Source organism: Cheilinus undulatus, linkage group 24 (assembly GCF_018320785.1).
Source record: "Cheilinus undulatus linkage group 24, ASM1832078v1, whole genome shotgun sequence".
In the NCBI taxonomy this organism is placed as follows: Eukaryota; Metazoa; Chordata; class Actinopteri; order Labriformes; family Labridae; genus Cheilinus; species Cheilinus undulatus.
Window position 1 is genome coordinate 8681378 of NC_054888.1, and position 19728 is coordinate 8701105.

The following is a 19728-nucleotide window of genomic DNA, read 5'->3' on the forward strand; positions in this document are numbered from 1 at the left end:
TCAGAATCATACAAAAGAAACCACTCTGACACAGCCAAACATGGTCCATGAGAGAAGAGTCAACAGGAAATTAACAACCTTGGCAGCATTTGAAGTTCAGTTTGCAGCCCGAAAGTGCACAACTGTGAGTTCGGCCGATGATGAATATTTACAGATTCTTCCCATCTGTTCAATGCATTTTGATCAGCATGCTTTGGTCTGACTACTAATTTGACGGACAAACCGAGAGCAGCTCTAATCCAGCCTGTAATTCTGCACCCAAGTCATGAATATTCATCAGAAAACCAGAAAATTACAAGACAGGAAGATTTATTTTAGGAGGAAAATTAACTTTGATTGGATTTGGTTGGCAGAGATGGGATCACAGCCCTTAAAAAGAAGGATCTTGTGCAGTTTTCTTCAGCATTAAAAAAGGAGAATCTTGCTTTATTACCTGTGTGTGGGTTGACCAGAACGCTGCCAGGTGGTATCCCTGAGGCTTCCAGTGGCAACACATAAAAGTTTGGTGCGTCTGATGGTGGCTGTGAAGGGACACTCTTGATCATCTCTTGGTGTCCAGGGACCCTCGTATCAGTTGGGGGGTGTATTAAGGGCGTGCTGGGGATGCTGGACCAGGACGAGCCAGAGGGTGGGAGGGGCAACTGGGGACGGGATAGCGAGCTGGACGAGGATCCAACGCTACTGCACGATTCTGAACCTGAGGAAACAAACAAGGAGGTTTTCATTTTTGCTGCCTGCAGGTTGTTAGTTTTGATATATGTGGGAAGAGTTGGTTATAACAATGAAAGAGTTTCCTCTGGTCTTTTGAGGCGACAGTTAAGTATTTATGCACTGTGTAGGACAATTACCTTGTTAATGCCTAAAAATTACAAACACTTTGAAAGAGATACAAATACTAATACAATAAATTCTTCTGTTAATCCAGATTAAGCTTCCTTTGTTGCATCTAGAACTACTTAATTTTATTTAGGATTTTTGTATTGTCTTAAACTAAAGGTAATCAACTTCCTGTCTGATACAAATCTTTTATTTTCAAAGAAAAACAGACATTTTGGGTGGATCTATGATTATGACCGGAACTCGACCACAGAAGAAGGAGCTTGTTATGGATTGAGAAGGAATTAAGGGAACCATATGAAGTGTAATGTTTGATATCGCAAGGGGAATATCACTTTTGACTCAGCCACTGAGACATTAAGGAGCGATAGCATGCTTATTTTTAAAGTGGTGAAAACATTCAAGCAGTTTTGTATAAAATTCTTGAAAGTTTTAGCAGTTGTTTTGGGGAAAAGCTGTAAAAAACATTCACGCAGTTTTGTATTGAACTAGCTACAGATTTAGCTGTTATTTTGGGGAAAAGCGGTTAAAAATCTTTCAAGCAGTTTTGTATCAAATCCTTGAAAGTTTTAGCTGTTATTCTGGGGAAAAGCGGTTAAAACATTAAAGCAGTTTTGTAGTGAACTAGCTACAGTTTTAGTTCTTATTTGGGGAAAAGCAGTCTAAAAACATTAAAGCAGTTTTGCATCAAATCCTTGAAAGTTTAAGCAGTTATTTTGGGGAAAAGCGGTTGAAAAACATTAAAGCTGTTTTGTATCAAACTAGCTACAGTTTTAGTAGATATTTTGGGAACAGTGGTTATAAAACATTAAAGCAGTTTTGTAACAAATCATTGAAAGTTTTAGATATTTTGGGGAAAAGCTGTAAAAAACATTCACGCAGTTTTGTATTGAACTAGCTATAGTTTTAGCTGTTATTTTAGGGAAAAGCGGCTGAAAAACATTAAAGCAGTTTTGTATCAAACTAGCTACAGTTTTAGTAGATATTTTGGGAACAGTGGTTATAAAACATTAAAGCAGTTTTGTAACAAATCATTGAAAGTTTTAGATATTTTGGGGAAAAGCTGTAAAAAACATTCACGCAGTTTTGTATTGAACTAGCTACAGATTTAGCTGTTATTTTGGGGAAAAGCGGTTAAAAAACATTAAAGCAGTTTTGTAACAAATCCTAGAAAGTTTTAGCTGTTATTTTAGGGAAAAGCAGTCAAAAAAGATTAAAGCAGTTTTGTATCAAATCCTAGAAAATTTTAGCTGTTATTTTGGGGAAAAGCAGTCAAAAAACATTAAAGCAGTTCTTGTCATGGACTGAGAGGGAATTAAGGGAACTGTGAAGTGTAATGTTTGATATCACAAGGGGATGACTTTTGACTCATCCACTGAGACATTGAGGAGCGATGGCATACTTATTTTATAAGATAGCAGCTGCACAGATGCTTTGCAAATTTTTCTTGCAACTTCCTGTACTACATGTAATTGTATAGTATCAAATGAGAGTCGAAGATCCTGACTTTGACCATAGAGTAAAACATCCTTTATCAGCCATATTATAAAGGCAGAAACAATTAACATTTCCCTTCAGGTGACTGAACCGCGTTCTGTCTCCATCACACTTAAGCTCTTGTTTTCAGGTGGAGTTGGCATGCAGCCCGTTACAAGAAAAGGTTATCTGAGGGCTTATAAGGAGGGCGAAAGCAGGGGAACTCGGCTGTTCACGCGAGATGTCTCCTCAACTTATACTCCCTGAAACACAGAGCAAGGGCAGCCGGGCGACTCGCAAACAACTTAAAAAAACTGCTCAGGCAAGAAGCCCGTTCCTGCTGCTGCTGCTACCTCTCTGTTAGAAAAAAAAAGGAGCACAAGATTGGCAAAAATAGAGAAATGCCAGATGGAAACAGCGGCAGGGAGCAGAACGGAGAGCAGAGGCTAACTGAGGTTTTCCACCCCTGCTTTCGCCAGGATTAAGACGACAAACCTGCAGCGGGGAACACACTTTATCTAATCTCAGCCAGTCAAGTAACAAATGTATCATAAAGTGACGGAAGCACCTGCAGCTAGGGAGCAGTGCTGACTTAATCTCAGCAGTGAGCATGGCGCTTCCATTATGCAGGGACTCATCACTGCTTGGCTTTGTAGCAGTATGGTGATTAGCTTTGACAGCTTCCCTACTGCAGAGCGGCCCAAAGACTTTTTGACCACAGCAGGACTGAAAAACAAATGTTCTGTTAAGACATAAGGTGTCTCCAATGCCAGAGGATTTTCCTTGAAGCTCCGTATGCAAAATGTCTATTTTTGTTCCCTTTTACCCGATGTACCATCTAATTAGTGAATTTTTCCACTTCGTGCTGCGACAGAGGGTTTCTGGCTGAATAAATTACCTGCTCACTTCCAGGAGGAAAAAAAAAAAAAACTCTATCTTCATTCACAGTTCACCTGAATAATGTTATCCGCCAAGACAAGAGCCATCAATCACAGGAAGAGCTGAATCTGATGAAACTTGGCGGAAAAACACTTCATTAAAAATGAACTGCTTATGAAGTGCAAGTAGAGCCTTGTGTTTGGTATTTTTCATGTTACTCAAACATGTTCTGAGTCAGACGAGTAAACATGGTATTACAGATTCATGTTCCTGCTCCATCGTACCCGTTTTGGAGAGCCTCCCAGTGCTCTTGCTGCTGGCCGTGCTGTCGCCTCGAACGAGGCCGGGGGAAATGCCGCTGAAGCTGCTGGCCTTGGTGATGGCGGGCCTCGGGGCGAGCCGGTTGGAGCTGTCCGAGCTGTCGGTGCTGCTCCATGGCCGGGGCTCGCTGTGCCGTGGCAGCGTTTCCGTCTCGGAGCTGCTCTGCCGACTGGCGCCTGACCGGCCAGCTCGTAACCTGGTCAAGAAGAGAGTATAATAAATGTCTTCTGCTTTACTTTACAGGCAGTTTTATCAGCAGTTCGAACATGTTATCCAGCACTTATTTTATGAAAGAAACTACATACTGACACAGACAATAACTTTAACTGATTCTTATTACATCGTTAAGTTCATTAAATTGTAAAAAACTAGCCAGGCTGCTGCTAATGCCATTAGCTTTGATATTTGAACTGATTTCCAAATTATCCATGAGGATCTTTGTTTTAGCTGTTATTTTGGGAAAAGTGGTAAAAAAGCCAACAAATAAGGCAGTTTGGTATCACACTCTCTAGGGTTTTAGCTGTTATTTTGGTGAAAAGCAGTTAAAAAACACCAAATTCAGCAGTTCTGTATCGAACTCTCCAGTTTTTAAGCTGTTATTCTGGGGTGAAGTGGTAAAAAATGTTAAATAAAGCCATTTTGTATCGAACTAGCTACAGTTTAAGCAGTTATTTTGGAAAAAAGCCGTCAGAAAACATCAAATAAAGTTGTTTTGTAAACTTTTGAATGGCATTTTGGGGAGAAGTGGTAAGAAAACACTGAATAAAACAGTTTCGTATCAAATACTTAACAGGTTAAGCAGTTATTTGGGGAAAAGCTGTTAAAAAACTTTGAATAAAACAGTTTTTTATCACATCCTTCAAAGTTTCAGCCGTTACTTAGAGGCAAAGCGGTTAAAAACTCTAAATAAAGCAGTGTTGTATCAAACTCTTGAAAATTTTGCAGTTATTTGGAGGGAAAGTGGTTAAAAAACTTTGAATAAAGCAGTGTTGTATCAAACCCTTCAAAATTTCGCAGTTATTTGGGGGAAAAGCGGTCAAAAAATATTCAGTGAAGCAGTTTTGTGTCAAATCCTTCAAAGTTTTAGTTGTTATTTGGAGGAAAAGCTGTTAAAAAAACATTTAGTGACGTAGTTTTGTATCAAACTCTTCAGCGATAAAGCCGTTTTTTTGCGGAAAAGCGGGTTTTAAACATTACATAAAGTCTTTTAACAAACCCAACAAACAAGAAATGTTTAAATTGCTATCTGGCAGAAAAGCGGTTAAAAAACATTAAAAAACAGTTTTGTATTGAACTCTCTAAAGCAGTTAAAAAATATTAAATACAGCAGATTTACATAAAACCCTCCAACAATCAAGTTATTATTTTGTGGAAAAGCGTGAAAAAAACATTAACTAAAGCAGTTTTTTTTAACAAACCCTCCTAAATTTTAGCTGTTATTCTGGAGAAAAGTGTTTAAAAAATTACAGCATTTTTGTATCAAACTCTCCTTTGTTTAGGTTGCTATTTGGCAGAAAAGCATTTAAAAACATTGAAAAAAAAGCAGTTTTGTCAAACCTCTTGAAGCTTTTGCTGTTATTTGAGAAAAATTGTTAAAAACATCACATAGGGCAGTTTTGTATCAAACCCTTTAAAGTTTAAGCTGTTATATGAGGGAAAAGCAGTTAAAAACTTGAAATAAGGCAGTTTCGTATTAAACCCTCCAAAGTTTTTGCTGTTATTTTGGAAGCTGCAAATCAAGTGGCCACTAATATAAGCTTTTTGTTCTTTCCCTTTATCTCCATGAATCAGATTAACACTAAAAATTCTATAACAAGTTTGAAACCAAAGCATGACCAAAGACCCAACAAATATGTCCTCACTCAAATGAAACTGGTGTTAAAACAAATAAATGCACTGGCTAAATAGTCTTCATGCACAGTAAAGCTGATGAATAGTAAATTTGCAACAAAATCTGAAAACATCAGTAGTCCAAAAAGGCCAAAAAACATGGAACTTAAATCTCAAATGATTGTATTTTTGGTAATTTGGCCATAATGATTCCTTCATTATCATATAACTTGAGTTTCCTTTAAGCATCTCTGTTTAATTGTTACATTTCACAGCTCTGATGCAACAAAAGCAATTTTTTCAGCATATCGTTTTGTGGCAAAGAGTGGTTAATCAGGAAAAACACAAAACAGCAGATGCCTGCATAACATATTCCCTTAAAACATGGATGAATTTGCATATTTCACGGCCCTTAGATTAACCAGTTTTTGACATCTTAATCATGGCCTTAAGTCATCCTGTAAGACCCGACATTATGTTCATGCATTCTTCCATACTTTATCATGAAGAGATGACATTTAAAACAAAAAAAGGTTTCATGCTTAATTGGCAAGCTTTGGTCCGAGTAGGCCATCCCACACGGGTACGCCTGGGCAGAAAATCCTATTTAACACGAGCTCTCCCAAGCAGCGAAAACAAATCCTCTGATCAGCACTCCCGCTCCTCAGCCAGCCGATTAAGGCAGACGGTGATTCAAAGGGCTTCCTCTGCCTGCGGTTTTTGCGGCCTCTGAAAGAGCTGAATGATGTGTGACGGGAGGAGAAGGAGGGGGGAGAGTGGACCTACCTGAACATTTGCCGCCTCTGTTGGGTGCTCATGCATGCATCTTCATCCTGAGCACTGAGGGGGAGGAGGAAGAGAGAGGTGTTAGAGAGGAGGCAGGCGCTGACAAAATGAGATATCCACCATTTTAAAACATGTCAGAGAGGACTCTAATTGCCGCTCTGACAGGAGAACTATAAAAGTGATTGAACATCGTTTAAAGTGGAGGCTATCTGAGGAGCCTTGGTTCCACTTTAAAAGGATGAAATGGGTCCTACTTTGGCCAATTAACAGACAATTCATCGTCTATATTAGATATAGCCTTTTTGGAATTGAATTATTGCTCAATGTGAGGTGAAGCAAAGTCAAAGTGTAAATGTGATAAGTGTAGTTTTATAACTTACCTTCTGTCTAGTATGAAGTGATCTCCCTGTGGGGTAAAAGAAAAGTCAGTCATTATGCTATGCTACGTTACACGCTAAGAGCATGCTATGGTCTTTTCATTATTTGGCTGCGTCAGTGCTAACACAAATCTGGAGAGCACAATTTTACAAAATCAGATTTTAAAACTCAAATATCAAAGTAATAGGATCTGTACATTTTTAGGCTGTTTGTGATGAAAAATGCACCATTGAAACCCATTAAAACAAGTTTTTACCCCCCTTCATTGCAGTGAAAAACATGTATTTTATAATATTAGGATTTCATTCTGGAGGCTTTGCTTCAAATTCATACATTTTCTTCAACAAATGTCAGGAAATCGCATGTTTTTTCCCTAGTTTCCTGAAAGTGATTTTTCACTGAAGTGATTTTTTTTTTCAATGATTTTTGTGTCTTTTATCATAAAAAATATCAGGATTTTAGGCAATTAAACATGCATTTAAAGGGTTAAATTAATGAAATTTAGTCTGTATTTGATATTTATGATCAGGTCTGATCTTGATTTAAAAATATATACAAAAAAGTCAATAAAAATATTTAGAAAAAGTATTTTCATTGCCACATATATATGGGGTCCATTTTGGTCACAAACAGGCTCAATGTAACTTTTTTTAATGTTAATAAAAAAAAAAATCATAAAAATCAAACTTGTTAATCATGAATATATTCAAGGCTGTCATAAACCCTTTTAAGGACATCCAATTTTCATGTAGTATACAAATAATATATATAATTTTTTTTGTGTTTTTTTAAATTATCCAAATGTTACGGGTTTTGTGCAGGAAAAAATAGCATTGTTGGGTCTTAAGTTCTCAAGAAATTAATTCTAATTTGATATAAATGATCAGGTTTGATCTTGATTTAAAGTGTTTTTATTGCCACTTATAAATGGGGTCCATTTTGGTCACAAACACGCTCAGTGTAACTTTTTCTTAAAATGTCGACTAAAAAAAGAAAAAAAAAAGTAAAAATCAAACTTGTATGTAGTATGTGAATAATATAAATCTATATATTTTCTGTTTCTTACAATCCAAAATTTAGGGTTTTTTGCAAATGAAAAGGGAATTGAAAGTGTTAAATTCCAAAGAAATGAAAATGTATTTGATATCAGTGATCAGGTTTGATCTTGATTTAAAAATGAACACAAAAAAAGGAACAAAAAATCTGTGTAGAGGAAATCATTGCCAGTTATATATGGGGTCCATTTTTGTCACAAACAGGCCCAATGTAACTTTCTTTAAATGACACATTTTAGAAAAATATAATGCATAAAAATCAAGCTTGTAGCTCATCATAATGTATTCAAGACTTTCAAAAGCCCTTTCAAGGAAATTTGCCAATAGTGTGTGAATAAGCTAGAATTTTAATGCATTTTTTACAATACAAACATTAGCATTTATGCTGTTATAATGGTATTTAAAGGGTAAAAATCCAAAGAAATTAGTCAGTATTTTGTATTTAGTAAGAGATGTGATCTATATTTAAAAAATGCAAAAAGTGGGAAAAATATGAATGTATAGAATTTTACTGATAGCTATTCATGGTGCCATTTTGTCACAAACAGCTTCAATGTAACTTTTTTTTCCCCCCAAATGTCATATTTAAAAAAATAAGATGCATAAAACTGAAACTTGTTGCTCATCATAAATTTAGTCAAGGCTTTCATAACCCCAGTCAAAGAAATTCTATTTGCATGTAGTATATTAGTAATATATATATCTTTGTGTTTGATACAATACAAACATTAGGGTTTTATGTAATTTAAGTGGCATTTAAAGGTTAAATTCCTTAAAATGAACCAATATTTGATATTTATGATAAGGTCTGATCTTTATTTAATAAAAAATGCAAAAAAGTCCCAAAAAATGTACAGTATTTTTTATTGACATTAGTGCTGCAGTGTTACTTTTTAGGGCATTTGAGAGTGGATTATGTTTATTTGTGCATTCATAAACATCTATTACCCTCCAATTATTCATTAATTTCTCATGCATTAGTATTAAATTTCTCATTAGACTCTATTTTACCTGCTTGCAGTTCTACTTGTGAATCTGACATTAAGAATTTGGCTCTAAATCGGATCAGAGCGGTCTAAAAATTCATAAATCCAGCAGTGGTAATTGGTAGCAAGAAATCCACCAAATTTGCACATGAATAGAGACGACACAAAGATTTGTGCAACACAGCCCCCACCCCCCATCCCGCCCACACAAACAGTTCTCACATCATGTGCAAATATCCTTTCTCTGGCTCGTTGGTACTCCTCCTCCCTCTCCTCCATCGATTTGCTCCTCTTGTCAGCTTTCAAACGCATTCGAATCTGGCAAGGACACACCACACATGCACAGACAGAAACACACACACGCGCGCTTCTTTAGCAGCAATGTCAGGGACGCCAGATTGTCCCACTCTTACCAACATGTCAGGAATGAAAGTGACAGCTTGGTGAAGAAGAGGGAGGAAGAAAGAAAAAAAAACACCTACCGTGCTGTCTTCGCGATCAAAGCTGGAGTTGTCACGTTTGAGAATGTAGCGTTTCTGAAAATCGTCCGCCCTGTCATCCTTGATGTGCTCTGAGAATTTCTGATCGGGTCTGTCGGTGGGGGGAATTCACAGGAGTTTTAGTGGCAGCTTAATTTCAGGCAGATGCTGACAGCAACATATGTTAACCAACAAACAGGGAGGGGAAGCAACTTATCTGTCGACTGATTGCAACAGCTTATAGCTGCAGAAAATTCCCCATCAATTATCAACAAAACAGTAGCACAGTAACAAGACTTTATCATGGGGCACTTTAATATGTGTTCTGACTCAGCTCTGCTCTGTTTTAGTTTTCCATGACAGCTGCTTCTCAGTCTGGGGCTTTTTGTCACAGTTAGAAGGCAAATTTTCTTCCTGAGATGGTTAACAGTGAAACAAAATATCATTAATTAAGTTATGGTACTAAAAAGACAAAAGAAAAGACTGAACAGAAATTAAGACTTAAGATATTTACAAAAAAGTGACAAAGAGGGACACATCACAGGCTCTCTGTCTCTCTTTCTCTCCATTATGAGCTATTCGGGTCTCCTTCAGAATCTATGGAACGACAGAACAGCCTACCATTGGTTGTCACAGCCTGTCGCAATGCATTGTGGGATACATAATAGACTAATATGGATAGCAATAGCTGCTAGCAGCAGACACCATTGGTTGACACAGCCCGTTGTAATGCATTGTGGGATTGTAACAGACTAATATGGTGGATAGCATTAGCCGCTAGCAGCAGACACTATTGGTTGTCATAGCCCATGGCAATGCATTGAGGGATATAAATAGACTAATATGGTGGATAGCATTAGCCGCTAGCTGCAGAAGTGATTGAGAAATGTTTTAAAAATTTGAAAAAAAGGACGTTAAATTTTGGATTTACTGATGTGGATTTACCCCTCAAATCCCCCAGATAGTCACCCAAGTTCCAGGCTTGCTAGAAAAGCCTTTGTAAGAGCTACAAAAGCATGGAAAGCATCACTGGAACAGCAAAACAGAGGGCTTCCAGAGGAAACAAAAGTAAGTGGCTACTATTTATGATTCAAGAGTTATGTATTTTTTTGTAACCTGTGTCTCTTCTTGCAGGGATGCACAATGCTGTTGGCCTGGTATTCAGCAGATATTAGCTTAAAAAGTTAATCATCGTATCGGCAGATATCAGAATTTCTGCTGGTAATTTGGCTGTGAATATCAGCCTTTCTCCACTGCAAATTTTTGCCGTTTTTACTATGAGTTTGTAAGGCTGAAACCACAAATCTACGCCAGTTAAGGTCTTTGTTTATTCTCACTAAGTACTCGTATTTGTTTATTTGTACATCCTTGAGCATTAAAGTGTGTTTAAAGAACTGAAGTTTTAGGTCTGGATATTTAAACATCCATATTGGCTCAAATTTATCGATATATATTGGTATATTGGCAGAAAATCCAATATCATGCATCCCTATCTTCTTGTAGTACATACTAAGGATATAGAAAGTGTTTTAACGTCAGATATTAAAGCAAAAACAGTTTATGATAAGAAATCAGATGACATCTGAAGTACTCACATTCTAGTGTTAGTAGTTTTGTTGATCACCACTGATTTTCCACTGGGGTCCACATTGTGGTCCATGCCAAAGTAGGCTGCGACTCGATGTAACAGCATCCTGTGGTAGGACGTCATGGGTGGGAACTTTCTCTCTTGGCTCCTAAAGGGAGGCGCAGAAATTAACTAGACGGTCTGCTGTTATATAATCATGTTAAAATAAATCTAGAAACTTCTACAATAAAAGCAGACTATGTTGACCAGTGACAACTTAATGTTTATTCTCTATAAGAAATGGTGCAGATCCTCCAACCATGGTACCAGACTGCTCAGTATTTAGAACAGCTGGGATGCTTAACAGTTGAACATCTTAATTGAGCGACATCAATCAGATCCCATCTGAAAGACGTGCACATCCTTCTGTCTTCAGATGGTTAAGAACTCCATTAACTCAGAGACAATATTTGGGGAATGTTTTAACTTGACGGACGTTTTCAGTGGGAATTACTAATTAAGTTTTCCCTCTTTATATTTGTGTTTCACATATGCTGAAACAGGTGCTGTGGTATTTGTTTAGGATAGATGAAAAGCTGTATAAGACTGAGTAAATATTTCTTACTCATTATTGCCGATGAAGTCCAAGATGTCCTGTTCCAACTTCAGCAGCATGATTCGATCCCTATAAAAAGTGTCAGACATTCAGATTGATCTTACAGCCTCCACACAGTGTTAGCTTTAAAGAAACAGATCATTTTAACAGTTTGTACTTAATTTCAGAGATACACAGTGTAAGAGAAGAGGACAGGTCAAAAGAGGACTCTACTGCTAGCATGTTAAAGATATTTAAAAAGCTTGTGCAGGCGTAGATGCACAGCAAAATGAAAAGAAGCATTTAGATTATCATGTCCAAGGCAACATGTATAAATGGTAAATAAGAGAGGTCCCAAGACGGAACCTTGAGGAACCCCTTTGTGAATTTGTAGTACCTCTGATGTAATGCCATCTAACTGGACAGCCTGGTAATACTAGCAAGTAATACTAGATGCACTAAAAAGGGATAGGAAAATGCTACTGCTAGCCAGGCAATGTGATTTTACCAACAGGCTAGCAATCTTATTTAAACGGCAGAAGAGAAAAGAGGTATACTAGTGCATCTCAAAAAATTAGAATATCATGAAAAAGTTGAATATTTTTTGTCACTCTTTTCTGAAAAGTAAAGCCATATATAGACTCATTACACATAGAGTGAAATATTTCAAGCCTTTATTTCTTGAAATGTTGACGATTACGGCTTACAGATAAGAAAAGCCAACATTCAGTGTCTCAAAAAATTAGAATATTACATAAGATCAATCAAAAACAGGATATTTTAAACAGAAATGTCAGGCTACTGAAAAGTATGTTCGTTTCTATGCCTTCAATACTCGGTTGGGCCTCCTTTTGCATGAATTACTGCATCAGTGCGGCATGGCATGGAGCCGATCAGCCTGTGGCACTGCTCAGGTGTAATGGAAGCCCAGGTTGCTTTGATAGCGGCCTTCAGGTCGTCTGCATTGTTGGGTCTGGTGTCTCTCATCTTCCTCTTAACAATACCCCAGAGATTCTCTATGGGGTTCAGGTCAGGCCAGTTTGCTGGCCAATCAAGCACAGTAACACCAGCTTTTGGCACCTTTGGCAGTGTGGACAGGTGCCAAGTCCTGCTGGAAAATGAAATCAGCATCTCCATAAAGTTTGTCAGCAGAAGGAAGCATAAAGGTCTCTAAAATGTCTTGGTAGATGGCTGCGTTGACTGTGGACTAACACTAGCAGATGCCATGGCCGCCCAAATCATCACTGACTGTGGAAACTTCACACTGGACCTAAAGCAACGTGGATTCTGTGCCTCTCCACTCTTCCTCCAGACTCTAGGACCTTGAATCCACGTTGCTTGAAGTCTAGTGTGAAGTAAGACTCAGTCTATTTGGGGTATCACCGAGAGCAAAAAAAAAAAAAGCTTCCAACAAAAAAAACAAAAAAACAAACAAAACAAAACAAAACAAAAAAGGAACTATTGTTAACTTAAATAAAGAAATGCAGAATATAGAATGGGAATTGTACCAGTATATAAGACTCAGGCTATTTTTTGGGGATCATCCAGGGGGAAAAAAGCTTCAAACAGGAAAAAAACAATATAAAAACAACCATGGTTAACTTTGATAAAGAAGTGCAGAATCTGGAATGGGAATTGCACCGGGATATAAGACTCAACCTATTTTTGGGGGTCACTGAGAGGGAAAAGAGGGAAACAACCACAAAAACACGTTTTTTAATAAATGATATAAAGGTGCTACTGTGAAATCAGCAAAGTGAGTTTACTAATAAGCTAACAACCTTGTAAAAATATTTTTTATAAAGGCAACTATAGTTAATTCAAATAAAGTATTAATGAATCTGGAATGGCAACGGCATCAGTATATAAGACTCAGTCTATTTTTGGGGTCACACAAAGGAAAAATGATTGCTTACTTTATCAAATGATAGGTCAGAGTTAAGTTGAGCTAAACATCAAGGCTGTATAATTGTGCTGTTTCTTTCATGCCCATTTGACAGGATGTATCAAATCTATTAAGCAGTTGCCTTTTATATGTCGACCATAAACTCTCTGAGATCTTTACCGATGTTATGCTAATGCACGAGCCAATCAATAGGGATATAAAGATGCTACTACTAGCTCTGTAAAGTCAGTTTACTAACAAGTTAGCAATCTTGTTAAAACAGTATCTTAAAAAAATGCAGCTATAGTTCATTTAAATAAAGTACTAAAGATTCTGGAATGGGAATGGCACCAGTATAATGGCACCCTCTGTGGGACCCCCACAGAGGGTGCCGTTATTGCGTTTTTGGTAAATGATGGGTAAAATTGGGCAAAGTTAGCTAATCACCAAGGCTGTATAATTGTGCTGTTTCTTAAATGCTTTCATGATTATTCGACAGGATGGGTTACATCTGTTAAGAACACCTGGGGTTGCCTTTTGATGTGTTTACCAGCAACTCAGAAATCAATGTTGTGCTAATGTACAAGCCAAAAAATGGGGATAGAAAGATTCTACTGCTAGCTAGGCAAAGTGATTTTACTAACAAGCTAGCAATCCTGTCAAAAAGGAAAAAAAAAAAAAAAGGAAAAAGAAAAAAAGCCACCACAGATAATTCAAATAAAGGACAAAAGAACCTAGAATGGGAATGGCATCAGAATATAAGACTTGGCCTATTTTTGAGGGGTCACACAGAGAAAAAATGATTGCGTTTTTGGTAAATGAAAGGTCAAACTGTGCAAAAGGAAGCTTAACACCAAGGCTGTATTATTGTGCCGTTTCTTAAATGTTTCATGGCTATTAAACAGGATGGGTTCAATGTGTTAAACATACCTGGAGTTGCCTTGAATGTGTTGACCAGGAACTCTAAGAATCTATACCAATGCTATGCTAATACACAAGCCAATAAATACGGATTGAAAGACCCTTCTGCTAGCTCAGCAAAGTGAGTTTACTACAGGATAGCAATCTTTTTAAAGTCAACTATAGTTAATTCAAATAAAGTACTAAAGACTCTGGAATTGAAATGGTACCAGTATATTAGACTCCAGTATAGCAGTATATAAGAATGTTTAATGGCTATTAGACAGGATACAAGACGGTCTATTTTTGGGGGTCACACAGAGGGAAAATGCTTCCGTTTTTGGTAAATGATGGTTCAAATTAAGCTGAACATCAAGGCTGTTAAATTGTGCTGTTTCTTAAATGCTTTTATGGCTATTCAATGGGATGGGTTAAATGTGTTTAGCATACCTGGGGTTGCCTTTTAATGTGTTGACCAGGAACTCGTGGAGATCTATACCAGTTGAATCTGTGTAGTCTTGACTGGAGTCTAACCAAAGAGAAACAAACATCTTGTTTTAGTGGGTAAAAATCAAGAAAGCTGCATGCAATTCCCTATTTAATTGAATGTACTTGAAGATGGAAATTGAAATGTTCCATCCTGTTGACTCCACTAATTAATAATAAACAGTAAATAAAATGCCTGTTCTGTATATTAATATGTGAGTTAATCAGCTTGTCAGTCAACTTCTCGTGAAGCAGACTGTAAAAGTCAGACTTGAAATCTGAAGAGAAACTTCCCTGAGGGTGACATTGCTCTGGAATGATTCTATTCAGTGGGTGTTATTGGCTTGACCAGTGTTGAAAAAAAAAAAGAAGAAAAATCTGGCAGCTTGTATCGGCAGCAGTGAGAGCTGCCAGCTGAGCCACTTAAGAAATGAAGAAGTGGTCGGGTAACGAAGTTGACGCCGGAGAAACATGTTCCCTGAGCGGCAACAAAAGGACGGGACCCATCAGTGGGAGTCAGGGGACGCTGGAGCTCGCCCCCTCCCCCCTCTCTGTGGGTGTCTGGTGTCTATAATTGGAGGCTGCCTCATCAGTGGTGTTGCTCCACAGAGGGAAGCAGACACCTTTATGTGCCTGTGGGAATCGGTATAATTGCTTAACACCTTGAGCTTGTCGCAATTAACTGAATCACGCCAATTATCGGCACATAATGAGATATCATTTAAAATGGAGGAGCGCTTTCGGACAAACTGGAGGGCAAAAAAGAAATGTTTAGGACTGAATGATCCGCTGACATGGTAAAGGATATAATTATTAGAGGGCTGTAATTTAGCTGAGTGACATGGATTGTGTGATAAGTATCATTAAAGCATTTGGCTTCACTTCAATACTCTCCCTCCAGAGCCACCTACATGATGCACAAAACATCCATGTATCTAGAATATCCCACACATGTAATTATAGATCTGCCGCCAAGTTTTCTATATATAAAATCCAATTTTTGAAAAGCAGAGCATCCTCGTCGCTGCTTTTTGGGATAAGCAATGTTTATAAATGAGGCCCCAGGTGTTCATGATGTAAAGAAAGCTGAGTGTTAATGGAAATATTTCTGCTCCCTTGACAGTCAGGCGGTCCTGAGGGTTCAAAATCCAACAAATTGTTATGATAAATACGTAAAATTTCATTAAAAAGAACGCAAGATGAAAAGCATACGGAAATACTCCAAATAAATGGAAGAAGATGAGCAGTTTCTCACCTCTGGACAGCATTTTTCTAGGTGTTTTCTCCGATTTGTCCGCCTTATTGCAGCCTTCCTCTTTCTCAGCTGGCTCCTGTGTGCCTCGATCTTCTTTTTCAAAGGGCTTGAGAAGAAATCCATCCTGTTAGGGGAGAAAAAACACAACACACTGTAGCGGTCTTGTTGATTTCTTAATTAAATCATTTTTTCATCAACACGGCTCAAATTTCAGTGCGGTAATGTCAGCATTTTACAAGAGCTTCGAATCCTCAACGTGACCTTGGCGTGTTCTGATCGATGAACAGGCATTAATTTAAAAAGGAGGCATTAAATATGAGGCGTTTTAATTTTCCGTGATCTTGCCTGAGGTTGTGGGTTAATTGGAGAATAGTGTGGGCAAAAGAGGACACTTAATAAACTCTCCTGGTTTATCTTTGAAACCTGTTTCCTTGCTGGCAGTAATGCTCCTTGCTCTGTGAATTCCAATTCACAATGGCAATTAACGTGAGGGATTAGACTGTTTTATCAACCAAGAAAAACACAAAAATGCTGAAAACCCTGCCACATATTTTAGCCGACAGTGCAAAGACATGGCATATTTCTTTTCCTTTAAAAGCTCCTGTTCAGAATGTTTGTTTGCATCAGCTTTGGCGCCCCCTGTGGACAAAGTGTATAATGTATAATTATATCTACGATGAGTACTATGACGAGTAGATGCTGCTTACTTTTTGTAAGCAGCCAGAAGTTCTCAGCTGGTGTGCCCAGGGAAAAACTGCACTATAGAGTCAGTGATACTCTTTTAAAATACTTGTTTTTCTCTGTTTCTCTGTTTGGCCACATTTTGAGGTCTAACGGTGCATCTTTTATTACATAGATCTGAGTGGTTCAAACAAGCAAGGCTCTTTTCTGACTACCTGTGGCTCCTCTAAGTCTTATTTGGGAAAGTAATTCCCCCAGAAAACCTTTAAAAGGGAAGTGTATATTTATATCAGATGAGCACAAGAAAGATATCACTGATTCTTGACAAAAAGGGACAAAACTGATTCTAAACTTGAATTTTATTGCTTTTGTTTTACTACAATAATTTGAAGGAGATATTTGTGTAGAGGTCTCAACTAGCAGATTTTTAATTCAACATTTTTCCCCCGAAATATGGCTTTTTGTATGAATCAAATGGCGTCTTTTTACGTCTATTTAAAAAAACAAGCAGACTATCAAAATAAGAGGAAAAGGTCTGTAAAAGATTTTATTATAATACAACTGTAAGCATGCCGGCGTGACTTCACCATCTGCTATTTTTTTGTCACAAGATAGCATGAAAACAAAGCCACATTTTGCATTTTAGTTTGGAAAGTGTGATTTTTAAGCTTTCTTTCCATTTTTGTTTGATGTCAACAGGCCAAGTAAAACGAAAACAAACAACACAGAATTAAGTTTTCATTTTTGTTAACCCTAGTTTTTTAGTCTCAGTTGACCTAAATGAGTTTAACATTTTGGTTTTAGTTATTTAGTTAATTTTTGTTAACTACAATAACCTTGTGTAAATACAGCTTAGAGCAGGGGTGTCCAAACTGGGGCCAAATGCAACCCTTGGCCCATTTTAAATTGACTGCAGCAAATTCTTTTACATACATGAAAATGGCTCCAGTTAGAACATGAAGCTCGCGCTTATCTGTAGTGTATAGTTGACCATTTTTGTAGCTGAATGATGAGTATAGTTTTGTGTTACCTTGGGGGCTTGTCCGGGACGGTAACACAAAAATATACTTGCATGTCAATGAGAAAACAGAAAAAAAAAAACAGTTTGTGAAAACAGTTTGAATTTATTTGGATTAGTGTATATTTTAGTTTTAGCACTAGGCAGTGCTACTGTGCTAATTCTGTAAACAAACATTTTGACAGGACAATTTATTGATGTGCTTTCTTCGGGACATAAACTGAGACAATACTGTCAATTCTTTTAAACATAGAGCATCATTCTCATTCTGACAGGGGCAGATCCAGTGATGATAGGCATTCTTAAAAGCCTTGAAATGGCTATTTACATTGTTAACCATTAATTAGCCATCTAAGCATATCCAATCATTAAGCACATCTCTGCCTAAACTGGACTGGATTTTCATAAAGGTGAGGTATATAAAGGTGGCTCCACCATACTTGTAACTTTCAGTTTGTGGCCCTCAGTGGAAAAAGTTTGGGCACCCCTGTCTTAGAGCATGGGTTTTAGGAGTCCCAGGGTGGACCAAAGATTTCAGGGGGCCTGCCTTGAGGTTGTCAAAACTGGGTTTGCACACATCAACTAAAATGAAGAGAAAACACTTACTAATATTGTACACAAAGATCTTTTCATAAGAGAGATGTGTAGGCCTATTTTCTCTGGATCTTATCAATTAAACAGTTGAGATTTAAGATTTTTTGTCAGCAATGAGCCACTTTTATCAAGTTTTCTTAGGTAAAAGTGAGGTTGGGGACCACTGGCTTTTAAGTGAGGTTTGTTAAAAGGACTACTCAATTCAAAATATCAAGTAAAATGAAGAGGTTGGCAGAACTGAGGAGCATAATGTTACGGGGGGTCTGGGGTGTTACAGTTATGGGTTGGGCGACAGTGCATAGCCAGTGGAGAAAACCATTATGGTCTGTCATAAAAAAGCAGAACATGAATGAGGTACAGCAACAGAGCGGCAGCTTCCAGCAAGTCTGACAGACAATGAACTACTAAAATGATAAAAACTATAAATTTCTCTTGCTTTGACGACTGTTGGAAATATGAAGTACTGTAGGTTTTCAACTAAATAAATAAATAAATAAAACACAGGAATAGTGATTAAGACATTTCAGTGAGAAAATTCTTTATGTTAATTCAACCTTTTATTGAAATACAGCTCTTCTGTTTTCATTTCTCAGTCAAAAAAGTCAATTGGAAATGCAAATAATGTCGGTTTCAGTAGTTTACTGGCCATTCTTGCACCTACCCCACTGAAACACTGATTTCAGACATTAAAAGTGACATTATTATGATGGTCCATCTTTATGTTGATGGTCTGGTTTGCTTTTTGAGGTCATAAAAAAAGCATTTGTGTTAATTTCAGCCTGTTTCATCGCCAGTGAAAATCCCCTCACAGTAGCTTTAAATTCAGCTGTGATCAACCTCTAACTGAGGGTTCCTAAAATCGACCTGTTCTGCTGCTACCCAAACACCACACACAGAGTTCAAAACTCTCCACTGAGACAGGATCTGATTTGCTTTTCAGGAAACTCAACAAAAGCCTGAAAAGGAAGCCAAAGAGAGGAGAGGGCCTGCCGGTGCGGCGTAAGTGGATTAAACACAACTCTGGAGCATCAGGCGTCTTGGAGAGTGTTTGTGTAAGACATGAATGAAGGAGCGAGAAAAGGAAAGGATGACCTAGTGGCGGGAGTGCAGTTCATGACCAAAAAAGGTCACGAGTTTGATCCTCCGGCAACAGCTGCAAAGCCAGATAATGAGACGCCGGGCTCTTCTTCATTTCAATGCGCTCTGAATATATGTGAAAATGTAATATGCTAATGAGAAACGTGACTGACTAATTGCCCGAGCGAGACTAGCAGAGAGGGAAAATGAGTCTGGGATCGTGTGTTGTGCAAGTGACAGCGACTTCATGCGCCTGTGTGCGTGTTTGTCAAAGCAAAACATTTTTTTTCCTCTCCTGGCATGAAAACGGTGATGTTTGCTGCTTAATGCCACCCTCGGCGTCACGTGGAAGGCGCCTGGTTGATGTGCAGCTGTTGCGAGCTGGCTCATTTGTTTCCTGACATCCATTTACTTGGAGATAAAGAAAAAACAGAGTGAAAATGATGGTCGTGTGAATATGTAATGAACGTGCTGTCAGTCTGAAACAATAAAAGTACAGCGTGTATTCAGACGCTGGGACTATCGGCCATTGATTGGAATTGACAGCCGGGTGTACAGTGTGAGGGCAGATGTAGTTTTTCAGGATGGAGAGATGCCTTTGAGGGCCGACAAATCCATACAGCTCTTTGTTTGTTCTAAGCGC

At 37.9% G+C, this 19728-nt stretch overlaps 1 protein-coding gene across 7 annotated transcripts in view; it reads right to left on the bottom strand.

The window, feature by feature from the left end:
• The window catches only part of LOC121505966 (R3H domain-containing protein 1-like), an 87298-nt gene that overhangs the window by 28640 nt on the left and 38930 nt on the right, over nt 1-19728 (bottom strand). For all 7 annotated transcript variants that reach the window (XR_005991593.1, XM_041781421.1, XM_041781419.1 and 4 more), the window contains 10 exons: nt 15716-15839; nt 14425-14503; nt 11220-11279; nt 10623-10763; nt 9031-9139; nt 8771-8866; nt 6510-6535; nt 6130-6183; nt 3477-3709; nt 434-697 (listed from right to left, as the gene is read on the bottom strand). Coding sequence is in view for 6 of the 7 variants with exons in the window: in XM_041781421.1 (XP_041637355.1) it covers nt 434-697; nt 3477-3709; nt 6130-6183; nt 6510-6535; nt 8771-8866; nt 9031-9139; nt 10623-10763; nt 11220-11279; nt 14425-14503; nt 15716-15839 (1186 nt within the window). In the remaining variant the exon portion in view is untranslated. The remainder of the gene's footprint in view (nt 1-433; nt 698-3476; nt 3710-6129; nt 6184-6509; nt 6536-8770; nt 8867-9030; nt 9140-10622; nt 10764-11219; nt 11280-14424; nt 14504-15715; nt 15840-19728) is intronic.